Raw genomic sequence first — 18,792 nt, 5'->3', positions numbered from 1 at the left:
ACTGAAATTAGAAATTTCTTCAAGAAGGCTCTGGAGGATTAGAAACCAAGTTTATTTGTGAAATGTTTGGATTTTAAGGGAATCTGGAATTTAAGGTGCAAAAACTGCTGAAAGAACTCAGCAAGCCAGGCAGCATCCATGGAGGGAAATGCTCAATCAATGTTTCATGTTGGGACCTTTCTTCAGACGATTTGTCAGTAGTTAGGCAGCACGGTGGCACAGCGGTGGAGTTGCTGCCTTACAGCGCTTGCAGCACCGGAGACCCGGGTTCGATCCCGACTGAGTGCTGTCTGTACGGAGTTTGTACGTTTTCCCCGTGACCTGCATGGGTTTTCTCTGAGATCTTCCGGTTCCTCGTCCGGTTGGTTAATTGGCTTGTTTAATGTGTAAATTGTCCCTAGTGTGTGTAGGATGGTGTTAATGTGCGGGGATCGCTGGTCGGCGTGGACCCAGTGGGCTAAAGGGCCTGTTTCCACACTGTATCTAAACTAAACTAAATTAAACTAAAGTTATAGAGTGAGTGTAGAAAAATGGTGCTAATGATTCTCTGGCTCCTGCACCACATTCCCAATGATAACAGTGATGTGAGAGTGTGGCTAGGCTGGTATGGGCCCTTCATGAATGATACCTGCTGTGGTGAGGTAGCACTTCCAACAGATCTCTGATGGTGGGGTGGTCAATATCTTTGATCTACCTGTCAATGTCCACTAATTTGTACCATCTCCCTGTGATTGCATGGGATTTCTGCGGGTGCTCCGGTTTCCTCCCGCGTACCAAAGAAGTGCAGGTTTGTAGGTTAATTGGCTTCTCTAAAATTACCCCTAATGTGTAGCGTATGAATACTTGTACGGGTAATTGATTATTGGCATGGACTTGGTGGGCTGAAGGCCCTGTTACCACGCTGTATCTCTAAAACTAAAACACTCGAGTTGCCCAAAGGACAGCTGGGTTGGGAAAGAACTCTTGATGCAATAGTGATGCTCTTTGGTATCTCCACTGAGGCATGATGCGGGCCAGAATGTGAGAGCATTCCTGGACCTGAGGTCAAATAAAAAATGATCTTCCCCTTACCATTGACCAACAGGAAGCTCCTTGACAAACTAATCAAATAATGAATAAACTGTTGAATAATGATCTATGCTTTAAAATCAATATGAATGTTATCCTCCGAGTCAGAATAACATATCTGAGGAAGGATGTGCTGGCCTTGGAGAGGGTCCAGAGAAGATGTATGAGAATGATCCCAGGAATGAGTGAGTTAACATATGATGAGCATTTGACAGCACTGGGCCTCTACCCGCTGGAATTTAGAAGGATGAGGGTGGACCTCATTGAAACTTACTGTATAGTGAAAGGACTGGAAAGAGTGGATGTGGAGAGGATGTTTCCACTAGTGGGAGAGTCTAGGACCACAGGTCATAGTCTCAGAATTTAAGAACATTCCTTTAGGAAGATGAGGAGATATTTCTTTAGTCAGCGGATCTTGAATCTGTGGAATTCATTACCACTGAAGACTGGAGGCCAAGTCAATGGATATTTTTAAGGCAGAGATTCTTGATTAGAACAGTGTCAGGGGTTATGGAGAGAAGGCAGGAGAATGGCTTAATGGCCTAATTCTGCTCCAATCACATGAACCCAACAAGAATGGGGAAAAAAGTAATGTTAAAGTATTCATTTGGGCCATCATATCTTTCAAAAGTTATCCAGATACTTCCATTCCTGCAGCCTTTCCCCAGAGCCCACACATTTTCCCCAATCAACCAATATTGTTATACATGTTATTTCATCTGCTATCTGAAAAATGTCAATTCCAAGCCTCACATTGGCCAAGTTTTATTTCTCCTTATGTAGGCAGTCTTGTTCACAAAACACCTTAAATTTGTGCCTTGGATGTTCGCTGTGCTGTGAATGGAGACAACCACCAATGCAGTCCTCCAAGTGTAGCATCACTGACATTGTGTATAGCTGTAACATAGTGTGGCACGCTTTTTGAGGTTAGAGGAGGTGGATATGAATCACTCTCGCTGAGAAGGGCTGATAGGGTCCATGATGGATGTGAGGGAGGAAGTGTAGAAACGGGTATTAATTTTATTTCGAGTTTGGAGATGTGTCCCGACTCAATATTGACTATCCATGTCCTCCAGGGAGGCTACCTGACCAGCTGGGTTACTCTAGCACTTTGTGTTTTACTCTCTGATACAATGTCCCAACTTCTATACTCAATCCCCTGACTGATGAAGGCCAGCGTTCATTGAGAATGTCCTACTTTGGTTTGACTTCCCAAAAACCAACCTCATCATTTGAATCAAACTGCATTTGCTGTTCTTCTGCGCACTTCCCAGCTGATCAATATCCTGTTATTATTCTTGACTATTTACTGTCTACAATATCACTTATTTTAGCATCATCTGCAAATCTACTAACCAGGCCTTGTACATTCTCATCCAAATCATTAATATAACTGACAAACAACAATGGGGCCAACACTGACCCCTGAGGTACACCACTAGTCATGGGCCAAGTCTCAAGTTGCTTTAACTGAGGAATGATGTAGGCTAGCAAGCAAAGAATTGATTGGAATTTTCAGTAGGACATGCAGCAATTTTGGATGCACCTCAACTTCATGGATCTTCGAACACGAGAGACGTGTCTTGCTGATATCATGCCTAAGAGGTATATGGACCCAGCTGTCATCCACAATCAGTACCCCGTTCCTGCCTTCTCCCCATATCCCCTGATTCCGCTATTTTTAAGAGCCCTATCTAGCTCTCTTGAAAGCATCCAGAGAACCTGCCTCCACTGCCCTCCGAGGCAGAGAATTCCACAGACTCACCACTCTCTGTGAGGAAAAAGTGTTTCCTCATCTCCGTTCTAAATGGCTTACTCCTTATTCTTAAACTGTGGCCCCTGGTTCTGGACTCCCCCAACATCAGGAGCATGTTTCCTGCCTCTAGTGTGTCCAAACCCTTAACAATCTTATATGTTTCAATGAGATACCCTTTCATCCTTCTAAACTCCAGAGTGTACAAGCCCAGCTGCTCCATTCTCTCAGCATATGACAGTCCCGCCATCCCGGGAATTAAACTTGTAAACCTACGCTGCACTCCCTCAATAGCAAGAATGTCTTTCCGCAAATTAGGGGACCAAAACAGCACACAATACTCCAGGTGTGGTCTCATTAGGCTCTGTACAACTGCAGAAGGACCTCTTTGCTCCAATATTCGATTCTTCTTGTTATAAAGTCCAACATGCCATTCGCTTTCTTCACTGCCTGCTGTACCTGCATGCTTACTTTCAGTCTGAAGAAGTGTTTCGGCCCGAAACGTTGCCTATTTCCTTCGCTCCATAGATGCTGCTGCACCCACTGAGTTTCTCCAGCATTTTTGTGTATCTTCGATTTTCCAGCATCTGCAGTTCCTTCTTAAATGTTTAATTTCATAGACTGATGAACAAGGACCCCAGATCCCGTTGTACTTCCCCTTTTCCCAACTTGATGCAATTTAAATAGTGTTCTGTTTTTGCTACCAAAGTGGATAACCTCACATTTATCCACGTTAAACTTCATCTGCCATGCATCTACCCACTCCCCCAACCTGTCCAAGTCACCGTGCATTCTCATAGCATTTTCCTCACAGTTCACACTGCCACCCAATTTTGTGTCATCTGCAAATTTGCTAATGTTACTTTGAATCCCTTCATCCAAATCATTGATGTATATTGTAAATAGCTGCGGTCCCTGCACCGAGCCTTTCGGTACCCCACTAGTCACTGCCTGCCATTCCGAAAGGGACCCTTTAATCCCGACTCTTTGTTTCCTGTCTGCCAACCACTTCTCTATCCATGTCAGCACTCTACCCCCAATACCATGTGCCCTAATTTTGCCCACTAATCTCCTGTGGGACCTTATCAAATGCAATCTGACACTTTAATAGTCAAGAGGTGCAAGTGGAAATTAACTTAGATTTCTGATAACATTGCTGTGCATGTGGATGAGAAATGGGAATGGTCAAGAACAGATGTTGTCTTGTGATGTGGGAGGAAGCATCTCTGATTGACGCCATCAAACAACAATATTATTATTGTAATATTGTCCAAATTATCATATAATTCGCTCACAACCAGTTGATTCAAAACAAGGACCATTCGATTATCGAGGTAGTAAATAGTAATGGAAACCGAGCTGAAATTTTGAGCCATGGTAGAACATGCGCCATGATCTTGATGAATTGAACGAAATGTGGAAACAACCGAGTTGTTCCAGCACATGTTAACTATCCCGGTTAATAGAGACCAAAGATACTCGAGGAGCTCCTGTCGTATCTTTGATGGAGACGCGGGAGCCCGAGGCGCGCCAGCTGATTGGTGGCTTGGTCGCACACGCACACACACGAGCCAATCGCCAACACGATCGGGTTATCCAATCGGATGTGCCGTTACAATTGGCCAATGGCGGCGGCTGTTAGACTTTGTAGAGAGCCAATTAGGAGACGGCTGTCCGGGTTTGAACTGAAGCGGGGCAACGGTCGGAGCTCGAGCGGTGGAAGAAGTGAGAGAGAGAGAGAGAGAGAGAGACAGGGAGGGAGGGAGTGGTGAGGGAGTTACCGATATATACATCGGGGTATCGAGGTGCGCCACCTGCGGAGAGGAGCCGAGCCCGGAGCTTGGCGCTTCGCCCCGGAATCAATGACCTCCAAGGAGAACCACGACCCGCAGGGACCGGGCCTCACTCAGGTGAGGGAGTGGGCCTTTACTGTGAGGGGAGGCGGGCTGGGAGCCGGGAGATGAATGGGGTGGGGCGCAGGCACTGGCGAGCGGGTCGGGGAGTGGTGGTGGTGGCGGGGGGGGACAGTGAGTAAGGGGCTGGAGGGTAGTGGGAGGTGGTGTGATGTGTGGACGTTAGGATCGGTGTTCTTATGGAGCTACTTCATTAAGCTCGCTCTCCTCCCTTCCACAGACACGGACTTCGATCAGGTTGGGTAGTCCAAAGTATTTGAAGAAAGAGTTGAGCGGATCGTGCATTTCTGCATCGTCTTCCATATTGCCTTTGAGAAACATGTCCAAAGCCTCTACTGTCGTACCACTGGCAACAGGTATGCAGTGTCAACATGGGAGAGAATGCTAAAGTGTGTGGGAGTTCTGATGATATTAGAAGCCATGGGCCCTTTGTGGCTCATTTTTTCAACCTTGTTTTTTCAGCTTTTCATGCCTATATAAATCCTCAACAATCTCGTGGTCCTTGTTTGAATGAAATCAATACTAGCCAATTATATTATAATCTGGCCAATAATATCTCATAGAAAAGATGTCCAGCTGGAAAGGGTACAGATAAGATTTACGAGGATGTTGCCAGGACTAGAGGGTCTGAGCTATTGGGAGAGGTTGAGTAGGATGGGACTCTATTCCTTGGAGCGCAGGAGGATGAGGGGTGATCTTATAGAGGTGTATAAAATTATGAGAGGAATGGATTGGGTAGATGCTCAGTCTCTTGCCCAGAGTCGAGTGAATTGAGAACCAGAGGACATAGGTTTAAGGTGAAGGGGTTCTTGGTTCTAGGTTTCTTGGTCCTCCAAAATATTCCAAATGGAATATTTAATAGAAATCTAATAGGAATACTTTTTCACACAAAGGGTGGTGGGTGTATGGAACAAGCTGCCAGAGGATGTAATTGAGGCTAGGACTATCCCAACATTGAAGAAACAGTTAGGCAGGTACATGGACAGGACAGGTTTGGAGGGATATGGACCAAGCCCAGGCAGATGGATCTAGGTAGCTGGGACATGTTGGGCTGAAGGGCCTGTTTCCACGCTCTATCACTCTATTACTCGCTTCCATGTGCTCTAAAGTTGTTTAGCAACCTGTGTGTGTTTTTATCAAAAGCCATCTGGAATTATAACTCGCCAACATCCACTTTGCTTGCTATCTATTCTACCTGTTGTATTTTCAAAGTACCTTGAAAAATTAGTCACGTGATTTTTCTTTCATTCATGCAGAAGGGTGCTGTTCATTCTATTTTTCTCTTCCTGGTTCTCTGTTCTTTCTTTCATTATAATTTTCATGAGTTTCCTTACCACTGATGTTGTACGAATAACTCTCTTAGCTACTTTTTTCCCCGTTTTTTTCAAAAATAGCATGGTTACTCTTAACTACGGTTCAATGCCGGAACCACATCCAGATTAGTGATTTGTTGCTATTAGGGCAGTGTTTTTATATTCCTGGTTCTAGTATTAATTGATTTTAGTGTACAATTATTCCCAACAAAGCTGAATTGTGAATTAAAGCTGATGTTCAAGAAGGAACCGCAGATGCTGGAAAGGAAGAGGAAGGTAGACAAAAGTGCTGGAGAAACTCAGCGGGTGCCGCAGCATCTATGGAGCGAAGGAAATAGGCAAAGTTTCGGGCCAAAACCCTTCTTCAGACCAAAGATCTTATAGCGGAGGGTGGGGGTGTGGGAAGAAGAAAGGAAGAGGAGGAGTCAGAGGGCTGAGGGAGAGCTGGGAAGGGGAGGAGACAGCAAGGGTTACCGGAAATTGGAGAAGTCAATTTTCAAGCCGCTGGGGCGATGTTCTACCCCCAGCAGCTTGAACATTGACTTCTCCAATTTCCGGTAGCCCTTGCCAAAGATCCTATAGCGGTCCCTATAAGATCTTTGGCCCTTGCTGTCTCCTCCCCTTCCCAGCTCTCCTTCTGGCTCCTCCCCTTCCTTTCTTCTTCCCGCCCCCCTCCTCCCCCGCATCAATTAAAGCTGATAAAGCTCGGGATCTCATCACTGAAACATTTCAACCCAATCCACATCCTGGCATATCTGCTGCACCCTCTTCAGTTCCATCATGTTCTTCCAATAATATCGAGAACAGAATTGCACATAGTACTCCAATTATGGCCGAAGCCAAGTTTTATAGTCATACCGTGATCTTCATGTTCTTGTATTCCACATCTTGGCCGATGAAGCCAAGTCATAAAGTCATACAGCACGGAAGAAGGCCATTCAGCCCAACTCATCCATGCCAAGATGTCCCATCCAATCTAGTCCCATTCACCTGCATTTGGCCACATCCCTCTAAACCTTTCCTATCCAAGTCCAAGTGTCTTTTAAATGTTATTGTACCTACCTCAACTACCTCCACTGCCAGCTTATTTCATATCTTCCTCCCCACCCACCTCATCCGAATGTAAAAAGTTGCTCCTTGGGTTTCAATGAAATCTTTCCCCTCACACCTTAAGCATGCACTGTGATTCCCTTACCCTAGGTACATGATTCTGCATTCTGTGCAATTAATAAATTCCAGTCATGATTTTGTACTCCTGTGCTCCAAGAAACAAACTCCTAGCTTGCACAATCTCCCCTTATTGCTCAGTCCCTTGGGTCCGGGCTGGCAACATCCTCGTCTTCTTGCACTCTTTCCATCTTATAGACATTCTTCCAAGAGTGGGGTGACAAAAACTGAACTCAATACTTCAAATGTGGCGCATCAGACTCCTGTATAGGGTGATTTCACGAAAGGTCACTGGAGCGTAGATCCGCACCCACGTGACCGAAAGTTTTAACTGGGGGACAAGCGTCACTTCCGGTACATGTTAGTGAATGGGAAAACACGCACTTTCACACCCGTTAAAAACATCGAAAACGGCCAGGTTTTGAGCTGTAATTTACTGTACCAGTCGGGGTGACCGTGAGGCACAGCTACCTAAATTTACAGTAAAAAAAAAAGATAGAAACTAAGGTAAATACAAGAGGGAGCTGAAGGGGCAAAATAAGCGGAAGTTGATAGCGGACATTTTTCATGGAGATTTAAAGATCCAAAATATCGGGAATTATCGCGTTTGCTCGCTGCATTTCATTAAAAGTAAGGCATTATTGGCTTTGTTATCTTTATTCATTTGTTAGATGAAAAGTATTAAAAGTTAGAAATCCTTCATTAAAATTGCAAAATCGCCCATTGTTCTCAGGTGGGTTTTAACATGCAAAATGAACACGCTTCTGAAGCTACATTCACCATTTAAATATCCGTGAATCATAAATGCGTCTTGAAATAAATTTTACTCAGATGCAAGCTAAGGAATGGTATAATTGTCAGCTGTTCATTTGACAAAATCAGGACATTTTATTATTAGCCAAAGAAATCTCCACGAAAAATGTCCGCTATCAACTTCCGCTTATTTTGCCCCTTCAGCTCCCTCTTGTATTTACCTTAGTTTCTATCTTTTTTTTTTTACTGTAAATTTAGGTAGCTGTGCCTCACGGTCACCCCGACTGGTACAGTAAATTACAGCTCAAAACCTGGCCGTTTTCGATGTTTTTAACGGGTGTGAAAGTGCGTGTTTTCCCATTCACTAACATGTACTGGAAGTGACGCTTGTCCCCCAGTTAAAATTTTCGGTCACGTGGGTGCGGATCTACGCTCCAGTGACCTTTCGTGAAATCACCCTATATCTATCTGTGCTTCCATGGCCTTGCATACTCTGCTCATCATACCATTCATGCCCATATCCTACTCTTATCCATACCTTGGAATGTAGGATGTTGAGGGCTGATCTTTGAGGTTTATAAAACTACGAGGGGCATAGGGAGGATGAATGCACCCAGTCTTTTTCCCGTGGTTAGTGAGTCAAGAATTAGAGGGGATAGGTTTCAAGTGAGAGAGGAAAGATTTAATTGGAATCTGAGGGGCAGAATTTTTGAGACAGAGGGTGGTGAGTAGATGGATAAGCTACCAGAGGAAATAGTTGGACCAGGCACAATAACAATTTTTAAAATACATTTGGGAAAGCACAAGGATAGTAAAGGTTTAGAGAAATATGGACAAAATGTGGCAACTGGAACTTGAGTAGGTGGTTTACATTGGTTGACATGGATGAGCTGGAGTGAATGGGGTGTTCCATTGTCGTATTACTCGGTACAAAAAAAGACTTCTCAATCTGGCACACTGTTTATAGAACACAAGAACAAAATAATCTGATGCATGGCTTTACAATTTTTCTGTAGCTTTGGGATCTGGAGATCAGAACGTAGCAACAGCACCTGAAATCCAGCAGGTGGTGGTTAAGTAAGTATTACAGTTAATCTTGTATTGGGGTGTGATCTCTGCTGGATCTGCACTTCTGAAAGTAGTTGAATTAGTGCTATGTAAATTGGTTTGTCCAAAGGACGTGAGGTCTTGCAAACTGAAGAAGGGTCTCAACCCATTGCTTCTCTCCAGAGATGCTGCTTGTCCCGCTGAGTTACTCCAGCAGTTTGTCGTTTACTGAGATCTTGCAATTTGGAATACATCTCCTATTTTCTTCAATGTACCTATCAAGCTTTGCACAGTGTCTTTCTTCTTCAAAACCACAGGTGATCCGTCATTCTTGCCTTTCCAGCACATACCTATTGCCGCCAACCATCGCAACCCGTTTCATAGAAGCAATTTCAATAGTAATGCTGCAGTGTAATTCCTGTAGCCTGCAGGCTAAATTAGGGGTCTCCAAGCTATGGCCCGCGGGCCACATCCGGCCCGCAGCAAGCTCTTAACACATTCTGTGCGACGGGCTATACAGCAGGTTCTGTCGTAGCACAGGAACTTACACGTTAGTTCGCTCTAAACTTTAGAGATACAGCGCGGAAACAGGCCCTTCGTTCGCCCCCACCACCGCCACTAACACTATCCTACACACACGCACATACACTAGGGACAATTATACCAGCCCAATTAATCCACAAATCTTCGGTGTATAACCAGCACATGTAGTTCCTTCCTATACAAACCTGTAAGTATTTGTAGTGTGGGCGGAAACCGGAGCTCCCAGAGAAAATCCATGCAGGTCACGGGGAGAACGAACAAACTCCGTAGACAGCGCCCGTATTCAGGAAAGAACCCGGCACTCAGCGCTATATGGCAGCAAATTAAGACTGCGTCACTGTGCCGCCCAATTATCTTGTACAACTGTAACACAGCTGTTTTTAAAATCCCTCCGATATTTTTTTACAAAAGGCAGATTTTCCCCTACATTTTGTCTGTGGGGAAAAAAGGGGAACGGACCGATGACCTCGTTGTATTTGTTGGGCCAAAGGGTAAATTATGTTGGAGCAACCTGTTGAAAGCTATCATATGGACATGCATTTATTGTAGGTTGGTGTATAAGTGGTGATGTTGTTGCAGATGAATGTGTCAAGGCAGTGTTTGTCGAAGATGTTTGTTAGTCTTTACCCTACATATTAATGTGGGAATTTGGGTGCAGAAAAACTAAAATCAAAAGTCGATTGAAAATAACACGTATGGGAATCGAATCCCCGTGGAATATACCACATGCTGAGCAATTTTGCATCAACCCATACAATGCTGTGCCTATACATTGAACTGATCGCACAGCCACTCGATGTAATAGTCCGGATAGAAGTGTTAATTGCTGATGCGCATTCACGCTCACTTTCTTCTTCCACTTGAGGGTCACCTAACTACAGAATGACTTGTGCGCTCCATTAATAGGAAATGTCTAGATTGGATATCGTCTTCAGAGCCTTTTAAACATTTATATTTAGAGTAACCCGGGTAAGGCTGCTTCTCCCGCTTCCATTGGTCACTGTCTGTTAGGATGCCTCACTGCTTCCTCCATCGGGTTTGAATGTAGTTGCCGTGGGTGGGGAGAGAGAGGAGGGCCAGGGTGTTGGGAAGGCAGGGTTTAGCTGCAACAAACCCTCTCAGTGAGGAACCGGTAAGTGTGTGTGTGTGTGTGTATATATGTATATAAATAAATTCAACCGCCCTTTACTTTAAAGTTTAATCTTGGTTGATGGCTACAACTATTTGTTTTGAATTTCTTCCATTTGTTTTGCTTACAGCAAGTTCCTTTTTGAGTTCATTAAATTTATAAAACTGACATTTCTTTATTTTTTCCTACCGCCCCGCAAAAATATATAATGTGGCCCTCGTGCTGAAAAGTTTCGAGGCCCCTGCGTTAAATTAAGGTGGTCCGTTAAAGTTGGGGCCATCTTTAACTGATCTATCTCCTCTGTTTTCTGTTTGGCAGAAAATGTTAGAGGAATAGGATATTCTTTTCATTTTAAGTTTTTGTGTGTATTTGTGGACTACGCTTATTCCTTTTGCATCCAAATAAATTGTTTCTGGAATGTATTCGTACTTGCAAGTGAAGTTGCACCTGATCAGAATTCTCACTGGCTTCAACCGTAATGTAGATGCTTAGAAGGTACAGGCATTACCTATAGTTCCAGAGTCGTGCTGAATATGTTGCCATTTCTGGACTTCTCCTATGTACTAGTATCCAACTGCATAATAAAGATTAAAATGGGATGAAAGTTCCCACATTCTGAGATTCCCAATCATGCGATGTATTTAAAGCAAATGCCTCTTTTTTTTATCTCTTCCTCCGTTTATTGTATTTTCTTATCATCTGAGTCAGTAAGTTTTTATTTTGGATTTACAAGAAATATTTTCACTTTCAGAAATTGGTGTATTGACAACTTTGACATCGGATGCCCTCTTGGGAAAGGAAAATTTGGGAATGTGTACTTGGCTCGTGATCGGGAATCAAGGTTTATTCTGGCACTGAAAGTGCTTTTCAAGTCCCAGCTTGAGAGCGACAATGTTGAACATCAACTCCGAAGAGAGATTGAAATTCAATCTCATCTCAAGTAAATTGTCTTTTTTTTAATCCCTTCCCATCTTTAGGCTTTCCTTACATCCAGATTTCTCAAGTGCGATTTGGAAATATTGGGTTAGCAGTTGGCGTTCAGACCCTCTGCTGTATTTTGCCATGCAATTAATTGTGAACTATTAACTCCATTTGCCCACTCAGTTCCATTCCATGCCTCATAATTATTCAAAATCTGCTAATTCCATCCTCTGCTGGATGGAATTAGCAGATTTACTTGTTTGAACCTAAAATTTAAGGATTTGAACATTATTTCCAAAATGTACTTTTGAAAGCATTTGCAAATGAAGAGTAAAATGTCTTGGCATCATTGGTGAATTTGAGACTCCTTTTGTTCTAGCTACATCTGGAAAAATAATTATTTGTATTTTTGAATTGTAGTACCAAAACTGGAAATAAATTGTTAGTTTTTGAGTTTCTGTACACTGGATGTTTCATTGCCTTTGAAGATAAAACCTGTAAAACTGGCAAAGTTAATTGAGCCAAAATTATTACCTGCATCTGAAGAACAGTCCTGGCCCAAAACATCACCTATCCTTGGTCTCCATAAATGTGGCCTGATCCACTGAGTTACTCTCTTTTTTTTTTAAATCACCCGTCAAATTGCTTACAGTGGGGATTTGTATTTGAATAAAATATATTAAAAAAAAAAAAAAAAAAAAAAAATTGCTTACAGTGGGGATTTGTATTTGATCGATGGCGAACTGGCAAGTGAGTGTCTCCTGAAACAGGCCAGAGTTGATTGGTGGTTTTTAAATAGCAACCTTTAATGCGCTTTTCCTTAATTTCAGGCATCCAAATGTCCTACGGCTGTACAACTATTTCCATGATCGTAAAAAAATATACCTAATGTTGGAGTATGCTCCTGGAGGAGAGTTGTACAAAGCGCTGCAGAAATGTGGCTGCTTCAGTGAACAGAGGAGTGCCACGGTATGTGGGAATCTATAAACATTTATTTATGCAAACTAACTGACCATCATTGGATGTTGTATTTGAACAGCTGAATTAACTGAAATTCATCCAGGAGGGCAATGCTTACTGTATTTCCCGGCAATGAAGATGCTATTTTTTACCCAAAAATAAGGCACGAAAATTTACCTGCATCTAGGAGGCCGAAGGTTAGGTTGTTAGCCAAGAAAGATTGAGTTGGCTATCCCTCATTTCTGGCAGCTGATGGGAAGCGGCTGTAAAAGGACAGCACCGCTGGGGGGGAGGGGAGTGCCGCGGCGAGTGAGTGAGTTGCTGGCATGATTCCTGACCCCCTCCATCTCAACGGTCCTGCCCGTGCTGACCCGGGCCAGACTCCCCACACGCTGTGAAAGGAACTCTGAACCCAATGGGTCTATTGTCATTCAATAAGATCACAACTGATTCTACTTGTCCAGGTGTGCTCCCGGTTTTCCCACCATCTCTCCACCTGCCGTCACCCTCCACTCCCCACCCATTCAGAATGGAGGAGTTCTGAAAGCCTTGGGCATATTGAATTGTTATTTTATTTTTTAATTTTTTTTGAGCATGAGAAATTCTATCTCCCACCAGCCTTTTTTCAAAATTTAGCAACTCAAAATGGGGGTGAGTCTTCATTGCCAGGAAATACGGTAATTGAATTCTTTAAACTCAAGTTTCTTATTTGTAATATTCCAATAATTCAGTTTCTTAAGTTGTTAATTTTTGGGTAAAATACCAATTCACATAGTAGAACACGGGAATGCTGGAATTTAAACTTCATAATTAAGCTCAATTGAATGTGCAAAAGTCTAATTAGTTGATGAATCAATTATGTTTGTGACATTTGGAAGGGACTTGGAGGAACTAGTTTGTCTCGACACATGCATTGTCATACTCCATGGCCACAATGTACACCCTTCGCGCGTTGCTTCTGATATTTGTACACAATCCATTCCTTCAATCACCGTTATTTCCAATGTGATGACTGAATATTTGAGTGTTGCCTATCCTGGTCTATGTGGTGTTCTTAACATGTTTATCATTTTCAAAAAGTTGTTTTGCACAAGTTACCTTCAGGTGGCAGTGAAGTGATGCTCATTGTTTCCTTTATTCCAGTACATTTTGGAGCTGGCAGATGCATTGCAATATTGTCATTTAAAGAAGGTAATTCATAGAGACATCAAACCAGAGAATCTGCTCCTGGGTCTTCGCGGGGAGCTGAAAATAGCCGACTTTGGTTGGTCTGTCCATGCTCCTTCATCAAGGTTTGTGGCGAGTCTCATGTGCTTTTTTTTTTTAAAATATGATAAATCCCAAATTATTTCCATATTTGCTTTATTGAGTCAAAAACCATTACTGTTTTACCTCTAAATGGACATTAACTGGGTATGTAATAATAGTCAGAAAAATCCTTTAAAATGGCCACTGGAAATGTAAAAGTTCACATATTAGTTTGGAGCCTGAGCCCCTCTTGTCTGGTGAATTTACCATCTCCCAGTGAGAATACTCATTCAGAATACTGAATTGTCAATTGAGAAGAAATTAGGGGATTTATTATGGGGAAAACCTAAGTTTCCAAATGCTAGCTTGTGACCATCTCCACCGATTCCTTATTATTGATTTAGGAGCTCAGCTTGCCCGTTCTCACTCCTGAGTTTTACTTACATTTGGTTCTATCATGGTAAAATGGAAAGTTTATTTTTCTTAGGAGATTTTCCCTAGGTGGCATGGACTCTAATCCTTGATTGGCACTGTGTTAAACTTGTAACACTTCACCCATTTGTCAACTGCAATACTTGCAGCAACATCATTCTGCATCTTTTCTCTTAATAATAATAATAATAATAATATATTTTGTTGTCATTGCACATCAGTGCAATGAGATTTGGTATGCAGCTTCTAACCGATGTCAATAAATAAATAAATAGATATATAGATAAATAAACTGTGCGACGTGACCATCCGAGGGAGACAGTCCATGGGGGATGGGGGGCACTCAGCAGGGCCGGTTCAGAGCCGCTATAGCTCTGGGAATGAAGCTGTTTCTGAGTCTGGAGGTTCGGGCGTAGAAGGCCTTGTAACGTCTGCTGGAGGGAAGTAGTTCGAACAGTCCATTAAAAGGGTATGGGGAGTCTTTATGGATGCTGACGGCCTTCCTGAGGCACCGTGTGTGGTAGATGTCCTCCAAGGCTGGTAGCTGTCCCAATAATCCTCTGCGCTCTGTGGACGACGCGCTGAAGAGCTCTCCTCTCCGCCTCCGTGCAGCTGAGATACCACAGATGCCATACGTTAATATGCTCTCTGTGGTGCAGCGGTAGAAGGTTGTCAGCAGCTGTTGGGGCAGACCAGTCTTTTTTAATGTCCTTCTTGACCAGCGCAGCGGTGTTGGTGGACCATGTGAGGTCCTCTGAAATGTGAGTGCTCAGAAACTTAAAGCTGGGCACTCTCTCCACACTTTCCCCGTCGATTGAGATTGGGGCGTATTCTCCATTATGGGACCTCCTGAAGTCAATAATCAGCTCCTTGGTCTTGGAGGTGTTTAGTGACAAGTTGTTACGTGCGCACCAGTCCGCCAGGTTCTGCACCTCCGCTCTGTATTTTGTTTCATCACCGTTGGTGATCAGCCCAATCACTGTTGTGTCGTCTGCAAACTTCACAATGGTGTTGGTGTCGAATGCAGGAACACAGTCGTGAGTGAAGAGGGAGTAGAGCATGGGGCTTAGTACACAGCCCTGTGGTGTGCCGGTGCTCAGGATGATAGTGGAGGACAGGTGCGGTCCCAGTCTCACTGCCTGTGGTCGCTCCGTCAGAAAGTTCAGGATCCAATCACATATCGGTGAGCTGAGGCCTAGCTGGAGGAGTTTGGTGGTGAGCTTGGTGGGGATGACCGTATTGAATGCAGAGCTATAGTCAATGAAGAGCATCCTTACGTACGTGCCCTGTCTATCCAGGTGAGTCAGGACAGTGTGAAGAGCCAGAGAGATGGCATCCTCTGTCGATCTATTTGCCCTGTATGCAAATTGATGAGAATCCAGTGAGGCAGGGGTGCTGGATTTGATGTGGGAGAGGACCAGCCTTTCGAAGCACTTCATTGGTATTGGAGTTAGGGCAACCAGGCGGGTTGGTGACTTTAGACTTTTTCGGCACCGACACTATGGTAGCTGTTTTCAGGCACTCGAGGAGCGTTGCCAGAAATAGAGACAGATTAAAGATTCTCATGAATACCTCCGCCAGCTGTGCAGCACAGTCCTTTAGTACCCTTCCCTGGACTCCATCTGGGCCTGCAGCCTTGCGTGGATTGATCCTACGCAGGGCGCACTGTACCTCCTGAGTGCTCAGTGTTAAGGCCTGTCCCTCCGCCATGGCCAGGGTTATTCCACTCCTGGTGGTGTTGCCAGTTTCGAAGCGGGCAAAGAAGGTGTTTAAGGTACACAAAATTGCTGGGGAAACTCAGCGGGTGCAGCAGCATCTATGGAGCGAAGGAAATGGCCAGTGCGATATCACTGGGGGCAGGCGGGGCTGCTCTTGTAATCAGTGATGTCCCTGACACCCTGCCACATGCTTCTGGTGTCCGTGGTATTGAAGTGGTCTTCCACCCTTTGCCTGTGGATGTCTTTGGCTTTTTTTATACCTTTGCTCAGGTTCGACCTGGCAGCACTGTAGGCAGAAGTGTCCCTGGATTTAAAGGCATTGTTGCGTGCCCTTAGCAGATTCTGAACCTCCTTGTTCATCCAGGGTTTTCGGTTTGGGAACATCTTTATTTGCTTGTCCACTGTGACAGTCTCCACACAGCAGTTGATGTAGGAGAGCACAGTGGATGTGTACTCCTCCAAGTCTACCTCTGTGGAAGTTTCTCCAAACTCGCTTCTGTTGCTTAATAGTCCCTCACCTGCCTTATCTTTACAAAGTATAGCCTTTCCAGTACATTACAATAATTGGATTCTCTGTTGTAGGGGACTACATCTATTATCCATGTGCTTTGGTCTCTAATAGCTTCTCTCCAAAAGAGTAACCTTCATCCTTCTGTTTAATTCCTTCCAGAACTTTTTTCCACTCATTCTGTGGCCTTCTGCTTTGCATGTTTTCTGAATTGTAATCAACATTTTGGTCCACTGTTATTTCCTATCCATCTCAAACTTTCCTCAAATCCCTTGGTATCTTGTTTTTCAAAGCCTGTTCTTCCCACTTGTGAAATGGTGGGTATGGGGCAGATCAGTCATACTGTACTTCAGTGTACAAGATATTTGGCCTTGCTGATGATACCTCCCTTACTTTGTGGAGGGAGAAGAAATTGTCACAATGCTGTGTTGGGCTTGATATTAGTTTACCATAACATGATACGTCAAATTAAATCATTACAGAAGAAAGACGTTCTGTGGGACTTTGGATTACCTGCCTCCAGAGATGGTTGAAGGACGGATGCATGATGAGCGAGTGGACTTGTGGTCTTTGGGCATTCTGTGTTATGAGTTCCTTGTAGGTCATCCTCCATTTGAATCTTCATCTCATCAGGATACATATAGAAAGATCTGTAAGGTGAGATGTTATACATAAAATTGTTGAGAAAAGTCAGTCATCTATGCCTTGCAGGCTACTTACAGGCATGCCTATGTCGGTAATATGTCTGGAGCACTGGCAATCTGTCCTCGACCTATTGTGGTTGAAATTGTAAAGGGATAGCTAATACTTGGATGCTATTAATAAGACCAAGTTGGTATTTCAACATATAATAAATGTATTCTAATATAAATAGCAAATGCTGGAAACACATTGCAGGCCAGACAGCATTTAAATTATTCTCGAGTCTTCAATTTGTAGTTTCTCTTTCCACAAATGTTACACGACTTGCTGAATGTTTCTAGCTTTGTATTTGTATCCAAATTTCCAGTATCTGCAGTCTATAATTATTCATGCATGATAACTGAAAATGTTCAATATTGAAATTTATAGGTTGAAGTCCAGTTTCAACCGAGCATGTCAGAAGGTGCAAAGAGTCTAATCGGCCAATTACTTCGCCATAATCCAATACTGAGACTTCCCCTCAAGGGTGTGATGGAACATCCATGGGTGAAATCTAATGCCTGCAGACTTCTTCCACCAGAATGTACCACCAGTGAAAATTTACAACTACAGAGGTCCTGAGGATAACCGACTTGTACTTTAAATGTATATTGAACGTGAACTTTGTAAATTATATGCTTTTCCTCCATCTGAACCAGTCTTCCTGCATGTTTTAGTCATTGTTTGAACTATATACACTGATATTTAGATTTGTCAGCAAATATGTAATGTAAGTCATGTTTTCTACCCAGTTTTTCCACTTGCTTAAGTATTAGTGACCTGCATCTGCATTTTGTTTAAACTACATGCCTGTATCATAACCCTTAAACAGTAATTCAGAACTACCTGGAGTTGACTGTATGTAGCTAAAGCAATGAAAATTATGCTTTTTTAAAGTTTTTGCATTGATTTGCAAATAAATCTGTTGAATTCTAAAACCTTTAGCATTTACCATTTTGAAGAATTTGAGTATTTACACTTTAATGGCCTAAGGAAATTGATTCTACATCTATTATCCCCCTACAAAGGAGCCTATTCAGAAGCCTAATTTTAAGAGTTGGGTTCTGAAATATTGACCTGTGTGGCTTGTGAAATAGCAGAGAAGGTCTTTTAACTATTCCTCCAGTGACATTTGTTTACAGTCAGTTTAAATACATGTGAAAATTGGGCTGTTAACATTTGCATGTCAAATATCAAAGCATAACAACAAACTCTTCAGCTGGTTTGAACCTTGAACTCTTTGTAGCCTTGGCTGGAGTGTATTCTGCAATTTGATGTCTAAACCGAGATGAGAAGAACTTTCTTCACACAGAGTGGTGAATCTCTGGAACTCTGCCACAGAGGGTAGTCGAGGCCAGTTCATTGGCTATATTTAAGAGGGAGTTAGATGTGGCCCTTGTGGCTAAGGGGATATGGAGAGAAGGCAGGTACGGGATACTGAGTTGGATGATCAGCCATGATCATATTGAATGGCGGTGCAGGGCCGAATGGCCTACTCCTGCACCTAATTTCTATGTTTCTATTTATCTCAGCTGTATATCGACATTTAATTTATTACAAAAATAGGCCAAAGTATATTGTTTTTTTCCCCCTCCAATATTTGTGAAAACCCAAATTTAAAAAGCAGAATTTAACTTG

General features: G+C 43.2%; 1 protein-coding gene across 2 annotated transcripts; it reads left to right on the top strand.

The window, feature by feature from the left end:
- Window positions 1-4,464: 4,464 nt before the first annotated feature.
- On the top strand, window positions 4,465-18,093 carry LOC116989194 (aurora kinase B-B-like). Of its 2 annotated transcripts, none has more exons than XM_033046428.1 (8): window positions 4,465-4,546; window positions 4,955-5,090; window positions 8,984-9,044; window positions 11,438-11,626; window positions 12,438-12,576; window positions 13,711-13,859; window positions 16,956-17,130; window positions 17,545-18,093. In XM_033046428.1, exons 2-8 carry the CDS (start codon window positions 5,054-5,056, stop codon window positions 17,734-17,736), a joined length of 942 nt encoding a protein of 313 aa, XP_032902319.1. In that variant the 5' UTR covers window positions 4,465-4,546; window positions 4,955-5,053; the 3' UTR covers window positions 17,737-18,093. The 2 variants fall into 2 exon arrangements, with proteins under 2 accessions (XP_032902319.1, XP_032902318.1); XM_033046427.1 differs by having other exon boundaries at window positions 4,509-4,731.
- Window positions 18,094-18,792: the final 699 nt, after the last annotated feature.

The sequence above is a fragment of the Amblyraja radiata genome, chromosome 28 (assembly GCF_010909765.2).
Source record: "Amblyraja radiata isolate CabotCenter1 chromosome 28, sAmbRad1.1.pri, whole genome shotgun sequence".
Taxonomy (NCBI): domain Eukaryota; kingdom Metazoa; phylum Chordata; class Chondrichthyes; order Rajiformes; family Rajidae; genus Amblyraja; species Amblyraja radiata.
Note: the sequence above shows the minus strand (reverse complement) of the source record. Positions and strands in the feature narration are given on the sequence as shown.